General features: G+C 50.2%; 7 protein-coding genes across 7 annotated transcripts; 3 read left to right on the top strand and 4 right to left on the bottom strand.

The window, feature by feature from the left end:
• Positions 1 to 554: 554 nt before the first annotated feature.
• On the bottom strand, positions 555 to 1,966 carry PV09_03890 (uncharacterized protein). The gene is made up of 3 exons (XM_016357154.1): positions 1,607 to 1,966; positions 1,106 to 1,544; positions 555 to 1,053 (listed from the first exon to the last, which is right to left on the bottom strand). The coding sequence occupies exons 1-3, from the start codon at positions 1,635 to 1,637 to the stop codon at positions 624 to 626; spliced, it is 900 nt and encodes a 299-aa protein (XP_016215243.1). The 5' UTR covers positions 1,638 to 1,966; the 3' UTR covers positions 555 to 623.
• A 1,045-nt stretch (positions 1,967 to 3,011) lies between these two features.
• On the top strand, positions 3,012 to 4,205 carry PV09_03889 (uncharacterized protein). The gene has a single exon (XM_016357153.1). It carries the CDS (start codon positions 3,133 to 3,135, stop codon positions 4,051 to 4,053), a length of 921 nt encoding a protein of 306 aa, XP_016215242.1. The 5' UTR covers positions 3,012 to 3,132; the 3' UTR covers positions 4,054 to 4,205.
• Positions 4,206 to 4,901: 696 nt separating this feature from the next.
• PV09_03888 (uncharacterized protein) lies at positions 4,902 to 6,770 on the bottom strand (the record flags this gene model as incomplete). The annotated part of the gene is made up of 3 exons (XM_016357152.1): positions 4,902 to 5,670; positions 5,728 to 6,310; positions 6,368 to 6,770. 3 exons carry the CDS (start codon positions 6,768 to 6,770, stop codon positions 4,902 to 4,904), a joined length of 1,755 nt encoding a protein of 584 aa, XP_016215241.1.
• A 1,264-nt stretch (positions 6,771 to 8,034) lies between these two features.
• Positions 8,035 to 9,102, bottom strand: PV09_03887 (uncharacterized protein). Its single transcript, XM_016357151.1, has one exon. It carries the CDS (start codon positions 9,036 to 9,038, stop codon positions 8,226 to 8,228), a length of 813 nt encoding a protein of 270 aa, XP_016215240.1. The 5' UTR covers positions 9,039 to 9,102; the 3' UTR covers positions 8,035 to 8,225.
• A 1,040-nt stretch (positions 9,103 to 10,142) lies between these two features.
• On the top strand, positions 10,143 to 11,644 carry PV09_03886 (diphosphomevalonate decarboxylase). Its single transcript, XM_016357150.1, has 2 exons — positions 10,143 to 10,330; positions 10,425 to 11,644. The coding sequence occupies exons 1-2, from the start codon at positions 10,275 to 10,277 to the stop codon at positions 11,539 to 11,541; spliced, it is 1,173 nt and encodes a 390-aa protein (XP_016215239.1). The 5' UTR covers positions 10,143 to 10,274; the 3' UTR covers positions 11,542 to 11,644.
• PV09_03885 (uncharacterized protein) lies at positions 11,276 to 13,028 on the bottom strand. The gene is made up of 2 exons (XM_016357149.1): positions 12,435 to 13,028; positions 11,276 to 12,365 (listed from the first exon to the last, which is right to left on the bottom strand). The coding sequence occupies exons 1-2, from the start codon at positions 12,585 to 12,587 to the stop codon at positions 11,961 to 11,963; spliced, it is 558 nt and encodes a 185-aa protein (XP_016215238.1). The 5' UTR covers positions 12,588 to 13,028; the 3' UTR covers positions 11,276 to 11,960.
• A 2,750-nt stretch (positions 13,029 to 15,778) lies between these two features.
• PV09_03884 (uncharacterized protein) lies at positions 15,779 to 18,027 on the top strand. Its single transcript, XM_016357148.1, has one exon. It carries the CDS (start codon positions 16,085 to 16,087, stop codon positions 17,768 to 17,770), a length of 1,686 nt encoding a protein of 561 aa, XP_016215237.1. The 5' UTR covers positions 15,779 to 16,084; the 3' UTR covers positions 17,771 to 18,027.
• The last annotated feature ends 188 nt before the right edge of the window (positions 18,028 to 18,215 follow it).

The raw sequence follows: 18,215 nt of genomic DNA, 5'->3' as shown, positions 1-18,215 counted from the left end.
CTCTTTCCATCTGAGTATACAAATGTTGCATATCGTCACCATGATACTTTCAGGCTAACTCAACATTCAAAATTTCCGACCCAGAGTTGAGAGCCCATGTGCCCTTGCTTTTTGAATCATTGTCAGAGTTCTCTACAGTGCTACGCAGGTAGTTCTACCTAAGAGGCCAGGCATTAGTGCTGTAACAGGCTATGCCTACACTAGGGCTGCGCCACTATGCACTTCAAAGGGGGGTTAGCTCTAATGCAGGCTAGTGCTTAAAGAACCTCAAGACTCATAGGATTGAGTCTTTTTCCTTCCTTCTCTCTCCTCATCTTGGTTGTAGATAGCACCTGGACTAGATAGCTGGAATCCAGTTACTATAGGCCGCTCACAAGTGCATCCACCGCTGATGTTGATTTGTAACAGGAATCGCTAAGTTTGTACTGCTTCAAGAGGGAGATTAACTATCACGTAGTCGTTTCTTTAGGGCTGGTTCAAATTATAGCTTGCTTCGATTGGGAATGTAGACGCTGAGGCGCGGTTGCAATCACTGAACAAGATCTGAGAGAAAAGCAGCTTTGACTACTCGTAGTTGAGCTCTAATTAAAAATTGAGTATACGTCGTCTAGTCTCTTCTTGCTCTAGCCGTTGACAATGCTACCACCGTTACAATGAATCGTTTGTCCGCTAATACTGGAGGAATCTGTACTGGCCAGGAATACTACACAGGTAGCTATTTCGCTCGGCTGGCTTGGTCTTCCCATCGGTGACGTGAACTGCTTTTGAGCTTCGTGGTTCATCGTCGCTGGTATCAAAGGTGTCCATACTGGTCCCGGTGCAACAGCATTGACTCGTATACCCTTCGCAACGTATTGATTGCTCAATCCCCGTGTGAAAGACACGACGGCGCCCTTTGTGGAGGTGTAGTCGAGAAGGTCTGGTCGACCGATGTACGCATTTATTGACGCATTGTTGATTATTGAGGAGCCCTTCTTCATGTGCGGCAGCGCATATTTGCAGAGGTAAAAGTAAGGATGAATGTTTACGTTGAAGGTTCTCTCCCACTGCTCCCTGTCGAAGATATGTCAGCACGATGAAACGCATAACTGGAGAGAAGACGTACTCTGACAGATCCTGAATGTCCTCGACCATCATTTGGTAGGCTGCATTGTTGAACAAGATATCAATCTTTCCCATTTCTTTCAGTGCCGTTTCCACGACCTTTTTACAGTTGGCTTTGTCGGTGATATCAGTGGACAACAGGTAACAGTTTCTGCCGTGCTTCTCAACTTGTTTCTTCGTCTCCTGCGCATCTTGTTCCTCCTCGGGAAGATATGCAATCAAACTATCCGCGCCTTCCATTGCAAACAAGATAGCCGTCGCCCTTCCAATGCCAGAGTCGCCTCCCGTGATTATACAGCTTTTGTCCTGGAGCTTTCCCGCGGCTTTGTACAGCGCGTAGCCACCGTCTTCTGTAGGTACATGTTGAGACTGCGGATCCGCACCCTTTAAGTCAGATTGCAAACCCGGTGGTTCTTGGCTCTGAACGGGTGGCTGATGGCCTGAAGCAATGTCAATCACCCAACGTAAAAAGTGTTCGGTCTTATGGGCACTGCTCTTGTACCGGACTTAAAATGCGGCTTTTCTGAAGACATCTTTGCTTGCGCGTAAAAGAGGATAGTGCTGGACGGTTGGACAAGTACTCGCACAGGTAAATATCCTTGCGAACTATTTGGTATTTCTGAATGCTATAAACTCAGAAGGCATCTTGCTGGGAGGTGTCGAGAGAACATCACCGTGACGTATATGTGGTTCTGTTCGAAATGTCGCATCATTCCAGCCAATACTGCCCATACTACTTATCGAAAGCATGTGCGATCTCAGAAACTTTCGAACTGGCCACGCTGAATGACGTGTTTGGATATGGCGACGACGCAGCGGCGCACGTCTTTCTGACTTCACACGAGAGAAACTCGGCCTTGGCAATCACAAGGAGAAAACGTTGAGATGGGCAAAATGAAATCCTAGAGTTTGAAGAGATGGAACCGAAGACAGGTTAGCGTAGCAAGACGCACTACAATTCAACTGAAATTCAACAGTAGCAGATCGTCAGTGCTGCAGGATGGGATTCTCAAGATTCCCGTCGTCATCGAATTCCGCATTTCCTGCGTTCAGCATTGGCGTCCGCTTGGTCTGCGGCTTTCGATTAGTTCTATCGCCAAGACTTTTGACGTATTTTTAATCGAATTTGTCTCTGATGCGAACGGTCATGACGTCTGTTGCCACGAAAGGCCCTTTTGTCCTTCCGACATAGACCAAACAACGATTTTTTGCTGATGCTAACTCATGATGTGAAAAAGCTCCTCTCTTTGATTGATCTTGGTTGTTCCCGATTGACATGATTGAGTTTTCATCTCTGTACCTCCTGTTGTGCTGTGGACGCGAGCAACGTGTAACCGAATGTGATATATCGATAAGCAAGCAGATGCAGGATAACCCTTTTCCTCGGCATACTAAAGAAAGGAGTGGAGCAGAACCGAGACCAAAAGACCAAACATCTTGTTGGTTCCACCACTGAACACTGCTATGGAAAACGTGCCTTAAAATTCCGCTGCTTCTCAGCATCGACATGTCATTATGGTGCATGTGCGACTGACTGCTTATTTGCAGTTAAAAGTCGTGGATTGAGGTTAAAGAACGTAAGAACAAAATATACACCAAAAGAAGCGGTAATATTCTTTGCAACGAAGTAAATCAATTGTGAACTTTGCCTTGTGAGGGGCTGCAATTGATCGTGGTAACTACAAGAGAGTTGGGGACTAGAATCGGCACTATATTCCACTTAGGTACAATATACGGGAAAGGCAGACGAGCATCATGAATTCATTATCAAATGAAGCATAAATTGGACTAAGTTATACTCGTGTCCCGAATTGAATAATTAGGAAAGACTTTAGGAAGGAGTCCAGTTTGGGTCGACTCCGTATTTTCGACTCATCTCACAAGTGCAAATCTCCTGGCAAGTTGAAAGCAAAAGCCTGGTTCCGTTGCGACTCCATCGCCACCCAAATCAGAATCACAAAGACGCGGAAGATTATCTTGCTGCAACGGAATCAGCTAATAAGCGGTTGCCAGCTCAAAAAGAAGGTAATGGCGGCACGAATCGCACGGGTCAAGGCCATGCTTCCGAGCCTTGAATCTGCCCTACAAGCCTTTACTTCATCATCGATATCATTTCGAGTAATCAAGACGATACCCGCGGCGTCTTCAAGCGCGGTAGATATCGATCATGCTGGGTCTCGAATCGCGGCAGATCCGCGTACTTTGTTCATTCTTGACTCTTCTTACAATCCACCTTCCCGGGCTCACGTCGCTCTCGCATCAGCCACTATTTCTACGAGCAGTGAAGCACGGCCATACCGTCTCCTACTTCTCTTTAGCACCCACAATGCGGACAAAGCGCCGTCGCCAGCTAGCTTTACTCAAAGACTTGCGATGATGATCCTTTCGGCGGAAGACCTACAAATGGCCTCACCGACTGATATGCGAGTGCCAATTGACATCGGCCTAACAACAGCTCCGTACTATACGGATAAGTCACGGGCTATCATGACCCAAGAGCCCGTTGCATATCCATCGCAGCCCACGCATGTGCATCTCCTCGGCTACGACACGCTGATAAGATTTCTCGCCCCGAAGTACTACAAGGGGTATGATCCGCCTTTGAGTGCCTTGGCTCCCTTCTTTGACGTAGGACACAAGTTGCTTGTGCTTCTGCGACCAGATAGCTCTTCCGACAATGCCGTCACTAGTGAACCAATCGAGGCACAGCGCGCTTTCATCGAGAAATTGGCGGAGGGCAGCCTAGCTGGAGAAGGTATGCAACCTGCATGGGCTCACCAGATTGGTCTCTTGGAGGGACCTGCAGTCAATGAGGCTGTTGGTATTAGCTCTTCTGCCATACGAAAGGCAGTAAGAGAGCATGATTGGACATCAGTCGAAAGAATGTGCACTCCTGGGGTTGTGGAATGGATCAAGGACCAGAAGCTGTATTCTAGCGATGATAGGTAGAAGAGGTCGTGTAAACTTCTGAATGACAGCTACGAGGGATAGGCCCAATCTGGCGGGGAAAAGTATGATGTAGAAATTGAGGAGTCAGAAGACTACTTGATCTCTTTTAACCAGGAAATGCGCGTTTCATTTTACTTGTACATGTCGAGGCCTCTTTGGATGCCATTTCATGACGCAGAAATCCCGCAACTCTTCTCGCCACCGGCTCCGTCAGATCTCCATTGCTAGTCCTGTGCCACGATCGATTAATTACACTGATGGTCGACAAGTCTTTTACTTGAGCGCCGCCTCTGTAATCGAGATGACAAGGAAATTTGATCCCATGCTTGCCAATGCACTGGGAGCAAACCACATTTGCGTGTGCCATACTGCACGACTATCCACGCGTGATTGCAATCGCACTTTCTACTGTTGAACGACAGCCATATTGCCTAGTATCGGCAGGCGCACGAGGCATTTCATAGTCTTTCGCAAAGATAAGAATATACGGGGCTTTGGTCGTCGAGAACACCAGCTGCAAAATGGCGGTTGCCACTGGGATGAAGTAATGAAGTAAAGTATGGCTTTCAGAAAATGGGTATCTAGCACGCAACCGGAACCAGAGTATGCAGTCCAAATGGTCGGTCAGAATAGGCATAGAGATGAGTGAAAATTGCTAGCAGAAGCGGATAGTATTTGGGCGGAGTTGACTGCGGACTCATGATGTGAGAAGCACTTTCATTACACTCTTCCTTTTAATATTAGATGCATCCAATTACAATAAAGCGATGCAGCAAAGCTATGGACACAGCCGTCTTAAATTTCGTCAGACGATGCCGACCTTCGCCACGGTTGCCAAGTGTCTAAACCTAATGATACACGTTCTTGTCCGCAAACTCGTCGTTCTCAAGGAACACTTCGATCTTAGAGTTCATCTTGTGGCCTATGTCGTTGCAGCACACACAGGCAATGATGGCAAGGATGCCAAAACTCAAGCTGGAAAGCGCAGTGACCTTCAGAGCATGGACGTACGCCTGCTGTAGTGCAGCACCACCAGCCACGATCGCCTCGGTCGTGATTCCCGGAACTTTTGCAAGTGCAGCAGAACCCAAGGGCAATGCCTCCATGAATGCAGTCAGACTAGATTCCGGGAGCCCAGCGCCCAGCGCTGCGGGTGGGATCAGTCGCTTGGACCACGTCTTGAGGACATTGCTGTTGATCGTCGTGTACACAGAAATGGCGATAGCTCCGCCAGCGAAGCGTGTGACGCCTGCGAGACCGCCGCTGATGCCCAGCTCAACTTGTGGGACACCGAACTGAATGAATGTGATAGAGAGCATCTGAGCCCAACCGAATCCCATCTGTGAGATGAACACGAACGCCATGAGCATTCCCTTCCTGTCTGGAGTGCCCAGTCCGAGAAGAGCACCGAACAGGACCATGATGGTGACAGAGCCGGTGAGCGTCCACTTCCAATGTCCGAGGCTGGTCCCGAAGGTGATGAGCAGGATTTCACCAAACACAAGACCAAAGTTGGAAGGGAGAGTCATGAGTGCCGTCTCTCGAAGCGTCGTTGTTGGAGTCGTAAAGAAGACAGCACATTGTGTCGGATAAACGATGTTGGTCATATAATAGAACCTGTCACACAATGGGTCAGCTTCAGATCGTCTGGCTCGAAAAAGTCGTGAAACATACATGGTGACCACAAATCCGACAATGAACGGGAAAGTAAACTCCCGACCCTTGTCCGCCGTGAAGATGTGTGTTGGTGTTAGTGGTTGCTTAATCCATCCCTTCTTTTGTCCAATGTTCTCAAACAGGATGAAGACGACGAGCGTTCCAAACCCTGCAGACAGCAGACCAATAACCCTGGGTGAGCTGGAGGATATCAACTCGGTGTAGACAATGCCGACAAGGATCAACGTAGCGCTGAGGATGAACAAGATACCCCCAATATAATCAAGCTCTTTCAACGCACGCTTGAAACCAAGACCACGGGGATGTTGCGGGGGATAATAAAGCGCGTAAAGGCAGACGACTGAGATTCCAGCACCGATCGACGGGGCATGAAATAGCCAGCGCCATGCGTCACCATGTACAATGGCGTAGCGTCCAGCGATCGAGCCAACGACGACGTCAATCCACGTGCCAAGGTCTGCAATCGTGACGCTTATATGCCTCCACTTGTTAGGAAGCAGCTCGGGCAACGCGAATGCAGCGAGCTGGGCATTTCCAGCACCAAAGCCAATGATTGCAAAGCCGGCAATCATCATGGTTGCTGAAACAAAAAAAAGTCAACATCGGTGAGCCTGACGATTGCTACAACTTTGCTTACAGTTCTTCGCGAGGCCACACAATAGGTGTCCAAGTAACAGGAGGACATTGCCACCGATAAGAAACCATCTTCGTCCGAACAAGTCGCTGTTGGCGCCGCAGATCATGAAGGCGATGGCATTGCAGATGGTGTAGAGACTGGTAAACCAGCCCGCGGCCGCAGGGTTACCAAGCTTGGTGGCCACCTCTGTGGCGATAGGGGCGATAGCTGGGACGATCCAGAACGAAACTCCGTACGCGGAGGCAAGTATGGTGACTACGATCCATGTCTTGAACGTTACCACGTAGTCTTCGTCTCTCATAGGATACGCGTTTGCGGGAGCCACGCCCTTCTCCTCATTGGAGCTGACATGGCTGGAGTTGTCGCGTTCAATCTGTCGAACGGCGTTGTCTTTTTCTTCCATGTTTGTCATTGAACAGAGAAGTGATGCTACCTGAGACGCAGGAAACGGCGAAGAAAAAAAAAGTTGAGGGAACCCAGAGTGGACCTTGGTCAGGAGGTCCAGGATACTTTGTCCAGGAAGATATACACATTGACTCCGCCTCTCATTTTCCTCGACCGACTCGACGGTTCATGCGAGCTTCGGTCCAGCATATCCTTGTCCTGGCCTCCAAAGATATACCGGAAACCCGCCATTTTACCCACGGGGCAGAACACGGTGGAGTTTCTTAGCGTGGAAAGTTACCACCTGCGCTGATTTTCGAGGCGTGACACATGGATGATTACCCCAGTACCAAGGAAGTGGAGGTGGATCTGGGGTAAACGTGCATAAGCCCACGCTCAGGTTGAGCTTGTGATTTGCAGTTCGCGGAGTCACGGACGTGCTCCGACGGCAAAACATTTCCAGAAATCACGTGAAGGAGTTTTCAGCCTGTTCCATTGGCTCGTTATCAACTTCGTCTTCGGCTCAAGAACGTCGAAGACGTTACTGGCGTTCTTGTGAAGCGAGGGGTAGGTCTGGTCTAGACCAGATCTTCACTTCTGTACGTCCTTACCGTTCTGCTGGTACGACGGTAGGAAATATAAGCATTGCAAAAGGTTGGGGCGAAGCTCAATTCGGCCTCTTGGCCGAAGATCTCAGCTCCGTGGGTCGAAGGATGGACTGGAAATCTCTTGCTTCGACTTGACGATGCGAGATGGAGCTAACATCTAGCGTCCTGAGGCTGACCACTTTGGGCAGCGTTTTATTAAATTCCACGGAGTATTCCATCCGCCGCACATACAAGTATCCTATTATGATTCGCACCTTCGTTCGCTGTCGTAGGAATCATCAAGAGCTTGACCCGAGCGCTGTATCACGCCCTTATCATTCGTACGTTGAGTAATGTGCTCCATGAGCTCATGAAGGCCAATGATGTACTGCGTCCAAGAAATTTAGCTTGCGTTTTGAAAGAACTCTTCGCAAGCGTGATAAAGGGAATGATGTGGACCGGCAAACAAACCAGGAGCAGAACAGACTCTTTTCCTAATCAGCCCCCGTTTTTGTAAGATTGCAGGCGGATCTGTTTCCCCATTTCCACGTCTACGTTGGCTGCACCCACCAACAAACGAGCCAGCTTGTTCACCTTCGTTTTTAAGACGGTTCTTTTTATCCAGAAACTCGGGCAGTTCAATCTAACCCAGCCGGCTCTTTTGCGAGTGGAGATGACAGCAAAAATGTGTGTTAGCCGAGACTTGGATGTTTGCTCAATCAGAACGTTCGTCGAGAAATGCGCTCGCTGTTACGAATGAATTTAGCTGTCCTTTTGCGGTAGCTATGGTGGAGAGATCCAAAGTATTCTTACATGTATACAAATACAAGATGGAGATGCCTGCATTCGTGCCACCGATTGATCACGATGCAGAACATGCAACCATACTATAATCCAAAGACACTGGCCGCTCTCATCTTGATACCTTCCCAAGTGTTCAACTTTGGTCGAACATCCAGGTAAAAATTCAGGCTCTTGCCAGGCTTTCCCTCGTCCTTTCCAGCGTAAAAATCTATCACGTACTCGATCCTTGTCCCGCATCGATCGACAACCCAGTCGTGCCTGTCGAACGGCGCCGTGTAGCCCAACAGGCTGTTGATCCTCGCCTTTGGCGTCAAAGCCGTGGCTTGGCCGCTGAACGACACAAGCTTCGGACCACCGCATTTCTCGCCGCCCCATCCTCTCTCCCATGCTAGAATCTCATGCCATGCGCGCTCGTTCACAGCGTTGTGTATCGGCACGATGGCGTGCATGTCTGCCGCATCGGGGGAATAGTTCTTGCGCTTCATGGCCTCGAAGAACATCTGTTCGGACGGGTAGATCCAGTTCCCGCTCTTTGCGTCTTTACCGCTTTCGACCTCGCTGTTTGCCGGATGGGAGCCGGCCTCGGATGGGAAAGCTCGTGGTATACTTGAGACCTCTCTGTGCGTGCCGAGACCAAGTCGTGACCGTACAGGGCCGGGTGACTGAAGGGTTTGATCGATCTTTGAAGAGTCGCAGCTTTCGCCAGCGGGTATTGGTGATGGTGATGTAGGAAGAGGATGCGGCGCCGACTGTCCAGATGCGCGAGCCTGCTGTAGCCACGCTTCTCGCGACTTGTGGTCGATGGGACAAGTCGCTGCCGCTGAATCCGCGCCAGGATGGTTTGCGGGCGGCCGTGTACGCACGCCTTCACGGTCAGCACTGACATTGGCGCCCATTTCGATGAGTGGAATGAAATGCAGATCCAATTGATGTTATCGTGAAGTCATGTCTTGTATGTTGTGTTGCCTCACAGGAAGTATTCTGAAAAAAGATTCCTGATGTCGAGCGACGGAATGTTCCGCATTGGTGGTCCCTGCGGAACAATCGCATCTAATTTGGCCCGCAATGATTTAGGATGAGATGCCTAGTCTTCCACAATGTTTCTACCTCATGTGTTTGGATTTGAGACTAAACTTCTCAATCAGGAAACTGGTTGCCGATATCGTAGACTCGCCGAAATTGCTCTATCTTTGCTTCTCGTTTATTCAATGTGCAGCTACAGACATCCGTTGCCAGCAGTCGCAAGACCTGCCGGGAAATGCAAATTCAAAGCATTTGGGAGCGCTTCCACACAATTACTTCCAATGTGAAATCTTATCCCGTGTCAATATTGATTTTGCCTTGTCCGCATTTTTATTGATGCCGAAGTGGCAGCAGACAACATGGGATCACATCTGCTGATGGACATGGCTAAGCGCCAAATACCGGCAGTCAACTTCCGAGTTACGTGGAATTGCTCTTCGTCAGTACATCAAAGTCACATAATATAGGTCTAGTTGATTCATGAGGCATGTCGAGATCGCCTTGTACTTTATGACTATTTGTTGAGCTAGCATCTCGTGCGCTATCGTTGTGGAAAGGGACTAGACAACTTTACGATCTTCTGGATCAGTTTATTGATTCTACAGGTATGAGGTATGAGTTAAGAAAGGGACAAATAAAATCTGTCCGAGATATTGGGATCAGCAGGAATGGCTACAGAAATACCGTGATCAAAGTATTCGGGGCAGGTAGCTCGAAGGTGCTGATTGAGAGTCTCTTTATCAACGCCAGGTTCCCATGAGGGGAAACCATTGTTGGGTTTTTTGCTAGCACGTAATGTTGAATTCAGCACTCTCCTTTGCAATTGTCTCTTTCGAAGCCGCAATTGTGTGCGTAGATAGTCTTTCATAAGATCGTCCGTCCTTGACTCGAGGGGAGTTCGTCTCCACGTGATGCGAGGGCATGGTCGAACCCTTGTCAGGACCCTGCGTATGTGTTGACTTCGCGCACCGCCAATTCATTTCTTGAGTGCCCGGTGTCCGTGAAGATTGAACCATCTTCATGATACCCGACCAAATCTAGCTCGGCACTCGAGAACGAGGATTTTGGGTCTGCGCTTTCGACGTTCTGCAGGCCACGAAGCAAGCACAATGGCAGAAATTTATCGTGCGAGCACGACGGCTCCAGTAAACATTGCGGTGATCAAGTGTGTTACCCCTCCCCCAGCTAAATACCAAGGCAATGATTGCTCTCCCCTTGCTCCAGATTTTGGATAGCCAATCTCGCTGACATTTTGCAAGATACTGGGGCAAACGCGATGCTAAACTCAACTTGCCAACAAACTCTTCCCTCAGCGTTACGCTCTCCCAAGACGATCTTCGTACACATACAACGGCGTCCTGCTCAGCCATCTACACTACGGACAGCCTCCTTCTCAATGGCAAAGATCAAGACATCTCTGGCGCTCGGACACAGGCTTGCCTCCGTGAGCTGCGCTCCCTCCGCACCCGTCTTGAGAACGCCAATCCGGGCCTGCCAAAGCTCGCGGACCTGAAGCTGAAGATAGTGTCTGAGAATAATTTCCCCACCGCAGCAGGACTGGCGAGCAGTGCAGCAGGCTTTGCGGCTTTGGTGAGGGCCATCGCAAACCTATATGAGCTGGATAGCTCGCCGACGGAGCTCAGCAGAATCGCAAGGCAAGGCTCCGGTTCGGCGTGTCGGTCCCTGTTTGGCGGCTACGTAGCGTGGGAGATGGGATCGCAAGCCGACGGAAGCGATTCGCTCGCAGTCCAGGTGGCACCGGTGTCGCACTGGCCCGAGATGCGCGCCATCATCCTGGTGGCAAGCGACAAGCAGAAGGACGTGGGCAGCACGGCTGGGATGCAGCAGACGGTCGCCACGTCGACGTTCATGAAGCAGCGGGTCCTCGACGTGCCGACCAGGATGGAGGAGATGAACAAGGCGATCCAGGAGAAGGACTTTCAGGCTTTTGCAAGGCTGACCATGAAAGATTCAAACAGCTTCCACGCTACCTGTCTGGACACCGAGCCGCCAATCAAGTACATGAATGAGACCTCCTGGGCAGCGATTCGCATAGTGGAAGCCATCAACGCCGCAGCAGGCAAGTTGGTCGCTGCTTACACCTTTGACGCAGGGCCCAATGCGGTAATATACCACCTCGAGGAGGATGCACCAAAGGTGACAGGTGTCCTCAAGTCGGTCATTGGTGACAAGGAAGGGTGGCAAGGCGCGAGGGGGTCAGAGATTCAAGCTCAGGATGCTGGGCTGCTGCCTCCAGTTGCCGTGCAGACGCTCAAGGACGGCGTAAGCCGAGTCATCTTAACGGGCGTAGGAGGAGATCCTGTCAAGATCGACGATCACCTCATTGACGCCTCCGGAAACGCAATAGTAAGATAAAGCTTGAAAAAAATATTGGACGTGAGCTTCGTGACCTTTTTGTCTGTCCATAGATAGATTGATAGTACAAAATACCCAGCCCGATCTAGCTCCGTACATCAGCGTCTATGATATCCGCTACAACGTTTTACACGCGCCTCGGGTTTTACTCTGTCTCCGCATGTCCTAACAGTGTAAAAAATGTGTTGAATGATTCTTCTCTCCGCGAAAGCAAAAACGCCCGGGGTTGCTATGCTCTTTTTCTTTTGCCGATCCGACCGACCTATCCGCCGTGTAAAAAACGCCTCGCGATCCATCAGTCCCGTCTTTGAGGAGAGTGGAGTCTAAAAATAAGCACTCGCTAAGAACGCAGCACACTTTTTAAGCATTCAGAGAAGAAAAAAACATCGCCGCCCAATTGTCCGACCGCGAGCGGATCGCTACAGCTTCTGCTTGGCCCTCTCCTCTTGGAAGACCTCTTTCGCCCTCCTCAAAACCATCTCGAATCCTTCGCGGCCCTTGGCGGCGTTCTCGCCGAACCGTTCGACGGTGAAGGTCTCGATCTTGTTCTTGATCTTCTGCCAGCCGCCGCACATGGCCGTTATCTGCGCCTGCTGGGAGAACTTGGTCTTGGAGGCGTCGCCCTCGATGGGCGCGTACGACACCGTCTCCCGCACGGACAGAAGGTCGGACCAGGTCATGTTTTGGGAGCACAGCGTCAGCTTCTTCGCCGTCGGGTCGATGTACGACACCTCGTACACGAGGGACGTGTTGGTGTTGCCCAGGAAAGGGGAGAGCCAGGCAGGAGCGTTCTGCTGGCACGTTATGAGGCGTTCGGTCCGAAGCTGTTTTGTTCTCGGCTGTCAGCAGCCTGATTCCCCTGCGGCAGTCAACGGGGATGACGAGATACGTACGATTCCTGTTTTCTCGTCGACGCTCCGCGAGAGGGTGTCGACGGCGATCACATGCGCGCACCGCTCGTTCCACGGCGAGTATTTCTGCCAGTGGTTCGTCGACACATGGTCCCAGTCGTAGTCAAACGTCGACGTCGATGAGAAGACCTTCATTTGTGATGTGACTGTTGCTGTTCGTCGCTCTTCAGATTCGTTCCAAGGGGGGATGGCGGAGGAAGCCGCTTCGAGATTTTTCTGTATCGCAGGGCTGGGGAAAAGGGCGCGAATCCGCGTCGTGGGAATGGACCCGTCTAGTCTAATGGAAGGAGGAGAACAAAGCAGACAATGCGAAGAAGCGCGGTCCGAACGAGCCGTGGAGATGACTCAAAAGCAGGACGGGACACAGGCGTGAAATTAGGTTGGTATATGTGAAGGCTCAAAGGTGTCGACGGGACATGGAAGGCAAAAAAGCGCGGCCACTCGGCATTGCGTCGGACGTCTTGGCCAGGGAAGTCCCGCCAGGCCAACGGCGAAAATCCTGACCGTCCACGACGCTGCCCACGGCTCATCCACCCGACGGCCAGCCCGCGATCCAATAACTCGACAGTCTCGTCCGCTGGACCATCGCCCTCGACCCGGTCGCTTTTCGTCTGCGCTCTGCTCCAGAACCGGCCGCGAACCTTCTCCGTTTTCCCCGTGGAGAACCTGCCCGTCCGCCGCTGGGTTTTCTTTTCTTTCGAGCGTGGCTGCGTGGATCGGTTCACGACCCCGTGGGAGCTACACGAATGCCCGCCCAAAGGAAATCTTTGTCTTGCCAGACGAGACCAAGCGTCCAGGCGCGCTCCGTCTCTGCGAGTCCTGGACAAAGGCTGCTCGCAGAGTGTTGCGTCCGCCAAGACCAATGTTCGCCGCAGCAAGGCGGCGTTTCGAACAACTGCACAAAGACCTGGACGAGCAGACGTTGTGTTCCTTGTCTCCAATGCGCTCTAAGCTGTTCATTTTTTTTTTTTTTTTCCTTTTTTTTGACCATCGTCACTCCTGTTATGATCATCCATCTTTTTTCTCTGGCTGGTCATCCCGCGTCGATCCTGTGGGGGCTCACAGTAGACGTGACGAAAAATGACGCAGCCGCGTACGAAACATGCTTGCTACGGATCGAACAGGCTTTTGGCTTAAAAACCACAATTCTTCTCCGTGCGCTTACAACTGCATAAGCGCAAAGCTTCTAAGAGCAGACTGTCGTCTCTGTGACGACCGTACAATACTGCATCAACTTTGTACGTGCGTCGCTCGCCTCACTTGGTCCAGACGAATGATTTATAGCCTGGTACATCCTGCTACCCACGCAAAGGGAAAATATATTGGTCGACACTACAGAGTAGCCAGAGTCTAATCTGTTCATCTTTGCGAAGAGAACCTGTTCTGGCAGATGACATTCCGGAGGACCTTGGGCGTCTCGCAGCAGGCGTTTCCAGTAGAGCTCATAATCAGCAAAAATCGTCGCCTTGTCATTCACTCTGAGTTTATGTAGTCGGGTAGAATAAATACGTGCCGGACGCAACATCGTGTAATCCTCGTCCGTACACGTGATTTTGCCCTTGTCGAACGTGTCAGCCAACTGGACCAACTTCAGCGAGAATAGCCGCAAAAAAAAGAGAGAAAAGAATGAAGAAGAGAACAAAAAAAGCGCGAGACGGAAATGCGTCTGGCCTGAGCAAGCAACAAGCAAGCAACGCCAACGACTTCGAAATTGTAGAGAAATTGATTAATTAAATTTCCTAGATAAGTCAGGCCATGCTCGTTCTCCTCCACTAAGAACTTTAGTGCGGGTGAAGGAGGCGGGCCGGTCCACACCCGATTGCCGTTAGCTTAAGAAAAGAACCAAGTCCAAAGATCGCACGATGATCCCAAGTCAAGCAAAGCGAGAGACATTCGTTCCGTAAAAGCATACGCAGACCATCATCTCGAGTAGCGATCTGATGGGTTTGCGCCCTGGAAATCCGAAAGCAACACGAGTGGCGGGGGACGAAAGACTTTGTGCGACGTGCTAGTTTAGGTGACCACACAGCCTGACTTTTCAACCGATCAGGAGCCGTCGATTCGAACGCTGTTGCCTTCAAATTCTGCTTACCGATTTCTTGGGCTTGTCGGAACCTTTTGCCTTGTCTTCTTTTTTCGACTTCTTGGTTGTCTGGCCGCCACTACCCGCCCGAGCGTCCGTGTCTGTCCCTCGATCGTTCCTCGAGTCCGACCCAGCTGTTGCGAACGACGGCCGATTTTTAGCTAACGTGAAGTCCGCCGTGTACGGGCTGCGGACCAAATCTCCGGGTCTAGCTGCGGATGCCCCTGACATGACGCCTGTTGCTTTTTGGGATGCGGCAACGCAGAGATGGGCAGAAGTGGTTTTGGGTCAGCTTCAAATGTCCCCCTCCCCCTCATCAGATTGACCTTTTGAGGATCCCCAGATATGCCGGAAGAGTTTGAGCGCCCGGGCCATTCGTGGTTGCGTCTGATTGACTGGAGACGCAGCCGCCCTCACACGAAAACGTGAACCTGCATGTCACGGGGATGTCGAGATCCTATCTCACAACTGAGGACGACTCAAGCCATGATGAATGGTTATCCCACGCCACCGACTACAGTTTTGTGTCTGCGCGAACATGTCCGGTGCGATTGACAGGAAATTGCAATGACTTCAGTCCTGCGGTTTCCACGCATAAAGGCCATTTTGTCCCTTCAACGGAACCCAGAATGCCCTCCAGATTCCCTGCGCTGGAAACACAAATCCCAACCCAAATGCATGTCAATAAGTTGAATTTTTTAATTTGACGTGCGTCTCTTCTAAGCGTTGACTTGTTGGCTGACATGGTCGTGTGCGAAGAGTTCGAATGGAGGACGATGGACAGCGGTGACAGTTTCCTTTTCAATCATCAGGATAATTTGTGGTCCCATCCAAATCTTTTGACCGTTATCTTACTCGTTCCAGACCAGCTTAGTCTTTTCATGCTGCTTTCATCAGTCCCCAGGCCATCATCACCATGCTCTCTGCTCTCCAGCCCCTACTTTCCTCACGCATCCCCATCTCGTATTTCCATAGCTCTTGCAGGTCGCGACTGACGCATCCATATCATCTACCTTATCTGCACTCTTCTTCAAGGCAGATGGAACGATCGCGACGCTGGCTTCGCGGTCCGTTTCTGAGGCTCTTGATGCTGGTCTCGAGGATGGTCAGGGTAAACGCATTCGGTATCAACGCATGGTCGGAAATCTGACGAGGCATTCCTGAAATTGGAACTTTCTAGATCGAGGGCTTTGCAAGATGCTTCCAAAAAATTATAGATCGCAGTCTCGTAGGCGTCTTGATGGTGAGTAGGCGCGGTTGCGGTCGCCAAGCGGCCTCCGCACTCATTGTTTGGTACACCAGTCGAAAGTCTATTGTACCGGCTAGGAGAACTCCTAGTTCCCGCGGCTTCCCTGGCGAAGAACTGCAACATTGAAGGACTCACAGACCTCCAGTCCTCCTTGTGATGACTTCTGATATGCTTCTCGACTCCCATCTTTACAACGTTCTGTTTTTTGTTGGATTGTTATAGGCTTCAATCACGCCAGCTCTTCTTTTCTCCGCCGGAAGGACTAAAACATCTCCTTTACTTTGACGCCAGGAGCGAAACATGCCTCCAGCCGATCCGCCGATCGATAGAGGTCTCATTAGAGAAATCCTCACTGCATACCAAGCCCATTCCTGCGCGATTCGAGCAGAGTTTGTTTCTTCGAAATCTGAGTTCAAGTGTTTCCTTCAAGATTTTGTGACCGCAGACGGCATAGACGACAGGTGTGTCACAAATGGGGCACAGCGACTGTTCATACTTGGCTCAGGCATGAAGTCGTTGATCAACTTTGCGCTCTATCGTATGATTGAAGAAGGAGGAGATGTGTTCGGGAACGATCACGAAGTCCGCAGACTCATGGCAAACGCGTGGGAAGCGGACGCTTTTGGGCTGTACAACGCTCTCCGAAAGCTTCGAAAGCTTCCAGCGGCTATGGTGCCCGCAAAATACACGCCATATTTGTGTCAGCTAATGACACATACAAACGCGTTCCCAGCGTTTCAAAGAGGGTTGATCGCGCTTGACGGCACATTCATCATGTCTGAGGACACCTTCTGCGAGACTGTGGCAAATATCATGGATAGCATACCCAAGCCCTCGAAAGGAAAGTTCTGTTACAGCAACTGGAATACGCTGTTTCTTGCTTTTATAATCGAGCATGCCACTGGCGAGCCCCTTTCACAGGCCCTAAAGAGGATTGTACTCAATTATTGCGGAATGAACAATACCTGCTTCGATTTGGAAACACTCAGGAAGAAGGAGCACATGATTGTATCTCCTCATGTTACCACGGCAGAATCAGGGCTGCTCCAAACCGACATTCCGTCGTTTCTTGACAGCGGCGCCGCACTAGCCATCGGTGGCGGATTCAGCTGCGTGGAAGACATGACGAGATTCCTCCAGGTCCTGCACGGACGGGTGCTCAACGGCGATGAAAGATTTCGCGACATATTCTTCAGAAGCGAAGATGAGATTACGGATGGAGAATGCATAAAACGTAGCTTCTTAGGTGGTATCTTCTCGGACCTGGACTCGGAAGCAACAGGGTCCGAATCGTTTGAGCGCATTCCAGGATCAAAAGTGTACACACTTGGCCGCTATGATGGACAATCTATTGCGGCAATCTCGAAGGCTGGCGCCGTGAGAGGATACGCAAGCCACTTCTTTATCATCCCGAAAATGGGAATGATCATGTCTGTGATGACTAACACATCTGGGGTAGCAGATCCATCTCTAGTAGTGAGCCAGTTCATCATCCAGTCAGTTCTGGGATTAAAACCTGCCATACGCTTTTCTCGCCAAATGATGGCGGAGATCTTTAAAGAAAAGCAAAGTATTTTAAAATCCGATACTAGATGCCATCAAGCTGACAAGGGATTCAGCTCTCAAGAATGTAAGGAGCTCCAGGGAGAGTACGTTGAGACTTTGACAAGAAGACACCTTATTATTGAACAAGCAGGACAAAATACGTTGCGTGCATACATGAAGGAAAGTAGCAGGTCCACTTCGATTCAAACTACAAAGATGAAATTGATCAAAATTGCTGAGAATGTTGTGACGTTTCTGCCAGAGCTTTCTAACGTGGCCATCGATACCTATCATTCTTGGAAACTTGTCGAATTTCAGGTTAAACGAAGCCGTGAGGGCAAAATATATGCGCTCGACAGGGCTGATATAACTAGCTCTCCGAAACTACGGTCCACTTGGTACAATGATTTTAACGAGAGTTTCAAGCACGTTGATGGGTAACACTGGTGCGCGTTTTTCAAGTTGGTTTTTATTCAGCCAAGACTATGTACATGAACCGTTGTTAAGAAATACAACCAAGATTGCTGCGTACCTAGAGCATGTCAGCACATGATACATACGGTGACGCTGGTACTTACCCAGCTACGATTGCGAGTCCAGGTTTGTGCGCCGCGGTCGCAAGGAACGAAGACAGCAACGTAGAGAGGCACACGAACACAGCTATGACGATGAGCTTTGCATTCTGGCTCCGCAAATACGTAAGAAGAAACGTCGGCACCAGCAAAAGCGAGCAAAATCCAACATTTACGAAAATATCTTCCACAATTTTGATTTTTTTGTTCGAATAATGTTTCATCAGAGGATCGTCCTTGATGGGATCCTTCGAATTCGAAACATGGCCTTTCGAATTCTGTAGCAGATTGTAAGTGGCCAAAATATCAACAGC

The sequence above is a fragment of the Verruconis gallopava genome (genome assembly GCF_000836295.1).
Source record: "Verruconis gallopava strain CBS 43764 unplaced genomic scaffold supercont1.10, whole genome shotgun sequence".
Taxonomy (NCBI): Eukaryota; Fungi; Ascomycota; class Dothideomycetes; order Venturiales; family Sympoventuriaceae; genus Verruconis; species Verruconis gallopava.
The sequence above is the reverse complement of the archived record's forward strand: the minus strand, read 5'-3'. Positions and strand labels throughout refer to the sequence as shown.

Excerpts from the sequence above, each read along its gene's own strand:
- PV09_03889 (XM_016357153.1), top strand. The coding sequence starts at position 3,133 with ATGGCGGCACGAATCGCACGGGTCAAGGCCATGCTTCCGAGCCTTGAA.
- PV09_03885 (XM_016357149.1), bottom strand. The coding sequence starts at position 12,587 with ATGAAGGTCTTCTCATCGACGTCGACGTTTGACTACGACTGGGACCAT. Across the intron at positions 12,366-12,434 it reads TCGACGAGAAAACAGGAATC|CTTCGGACCGAACGCCTCAT; the intron begins GTACGTATCTCG and ends AGAACAAAACAG.
- PV09_03886 (XM_016357150.1), top strand. The coding sequence starts at position 10,275 with ATGGCAGAAATTTATCGTGCGAGCACGACGGCTCCAGTAAACATTGCG. Across the intron at positions 10,331-10,424 it reads GTAAACATTGCGGTGATCAA|ATACTGGGGCAAACGCGATG; the intron begins GTGTGTTACCCC and ends ACATTTTGCAAG.
- PV09_03884 (XM_016357148.1), top strand. The coding sequence starts at position 16,085 with ATGCCTCCAGCCGATCCGCCGATCGATAGAGGTCTCATTAGAGAAATC.
- PV09_03887 (XM_016357151.1), bottom strand. The coding sequence starts at position 9,038 with ATGGGCGCCAATGTCAGTGCTGACCGTGAAGGCGTGCGTACACGGCCG.
- PV09_03890 (XM_016357154.1), bottom strand. The coding sequence starts at position 1,637 with ATGTCTTCAGAAAAGCCGCATTTTAAGTCCG. Across the intron at positions 1,545-1,606 it reads AAAGCCGCATTTTAAGTCCG|GCCATCAGCCACCCGTTCAG; the intron begins GTACAAGAGCAG and ends ACATTGCTTCAG. Across the intron at positions 1,054-1,105 it reads GACATTCAGGATCTGTCAGA|GGAGCAGTGGGAGAGAACCT; the intron begins GTACGTCTTCTC and ends TATCTTCGACAG.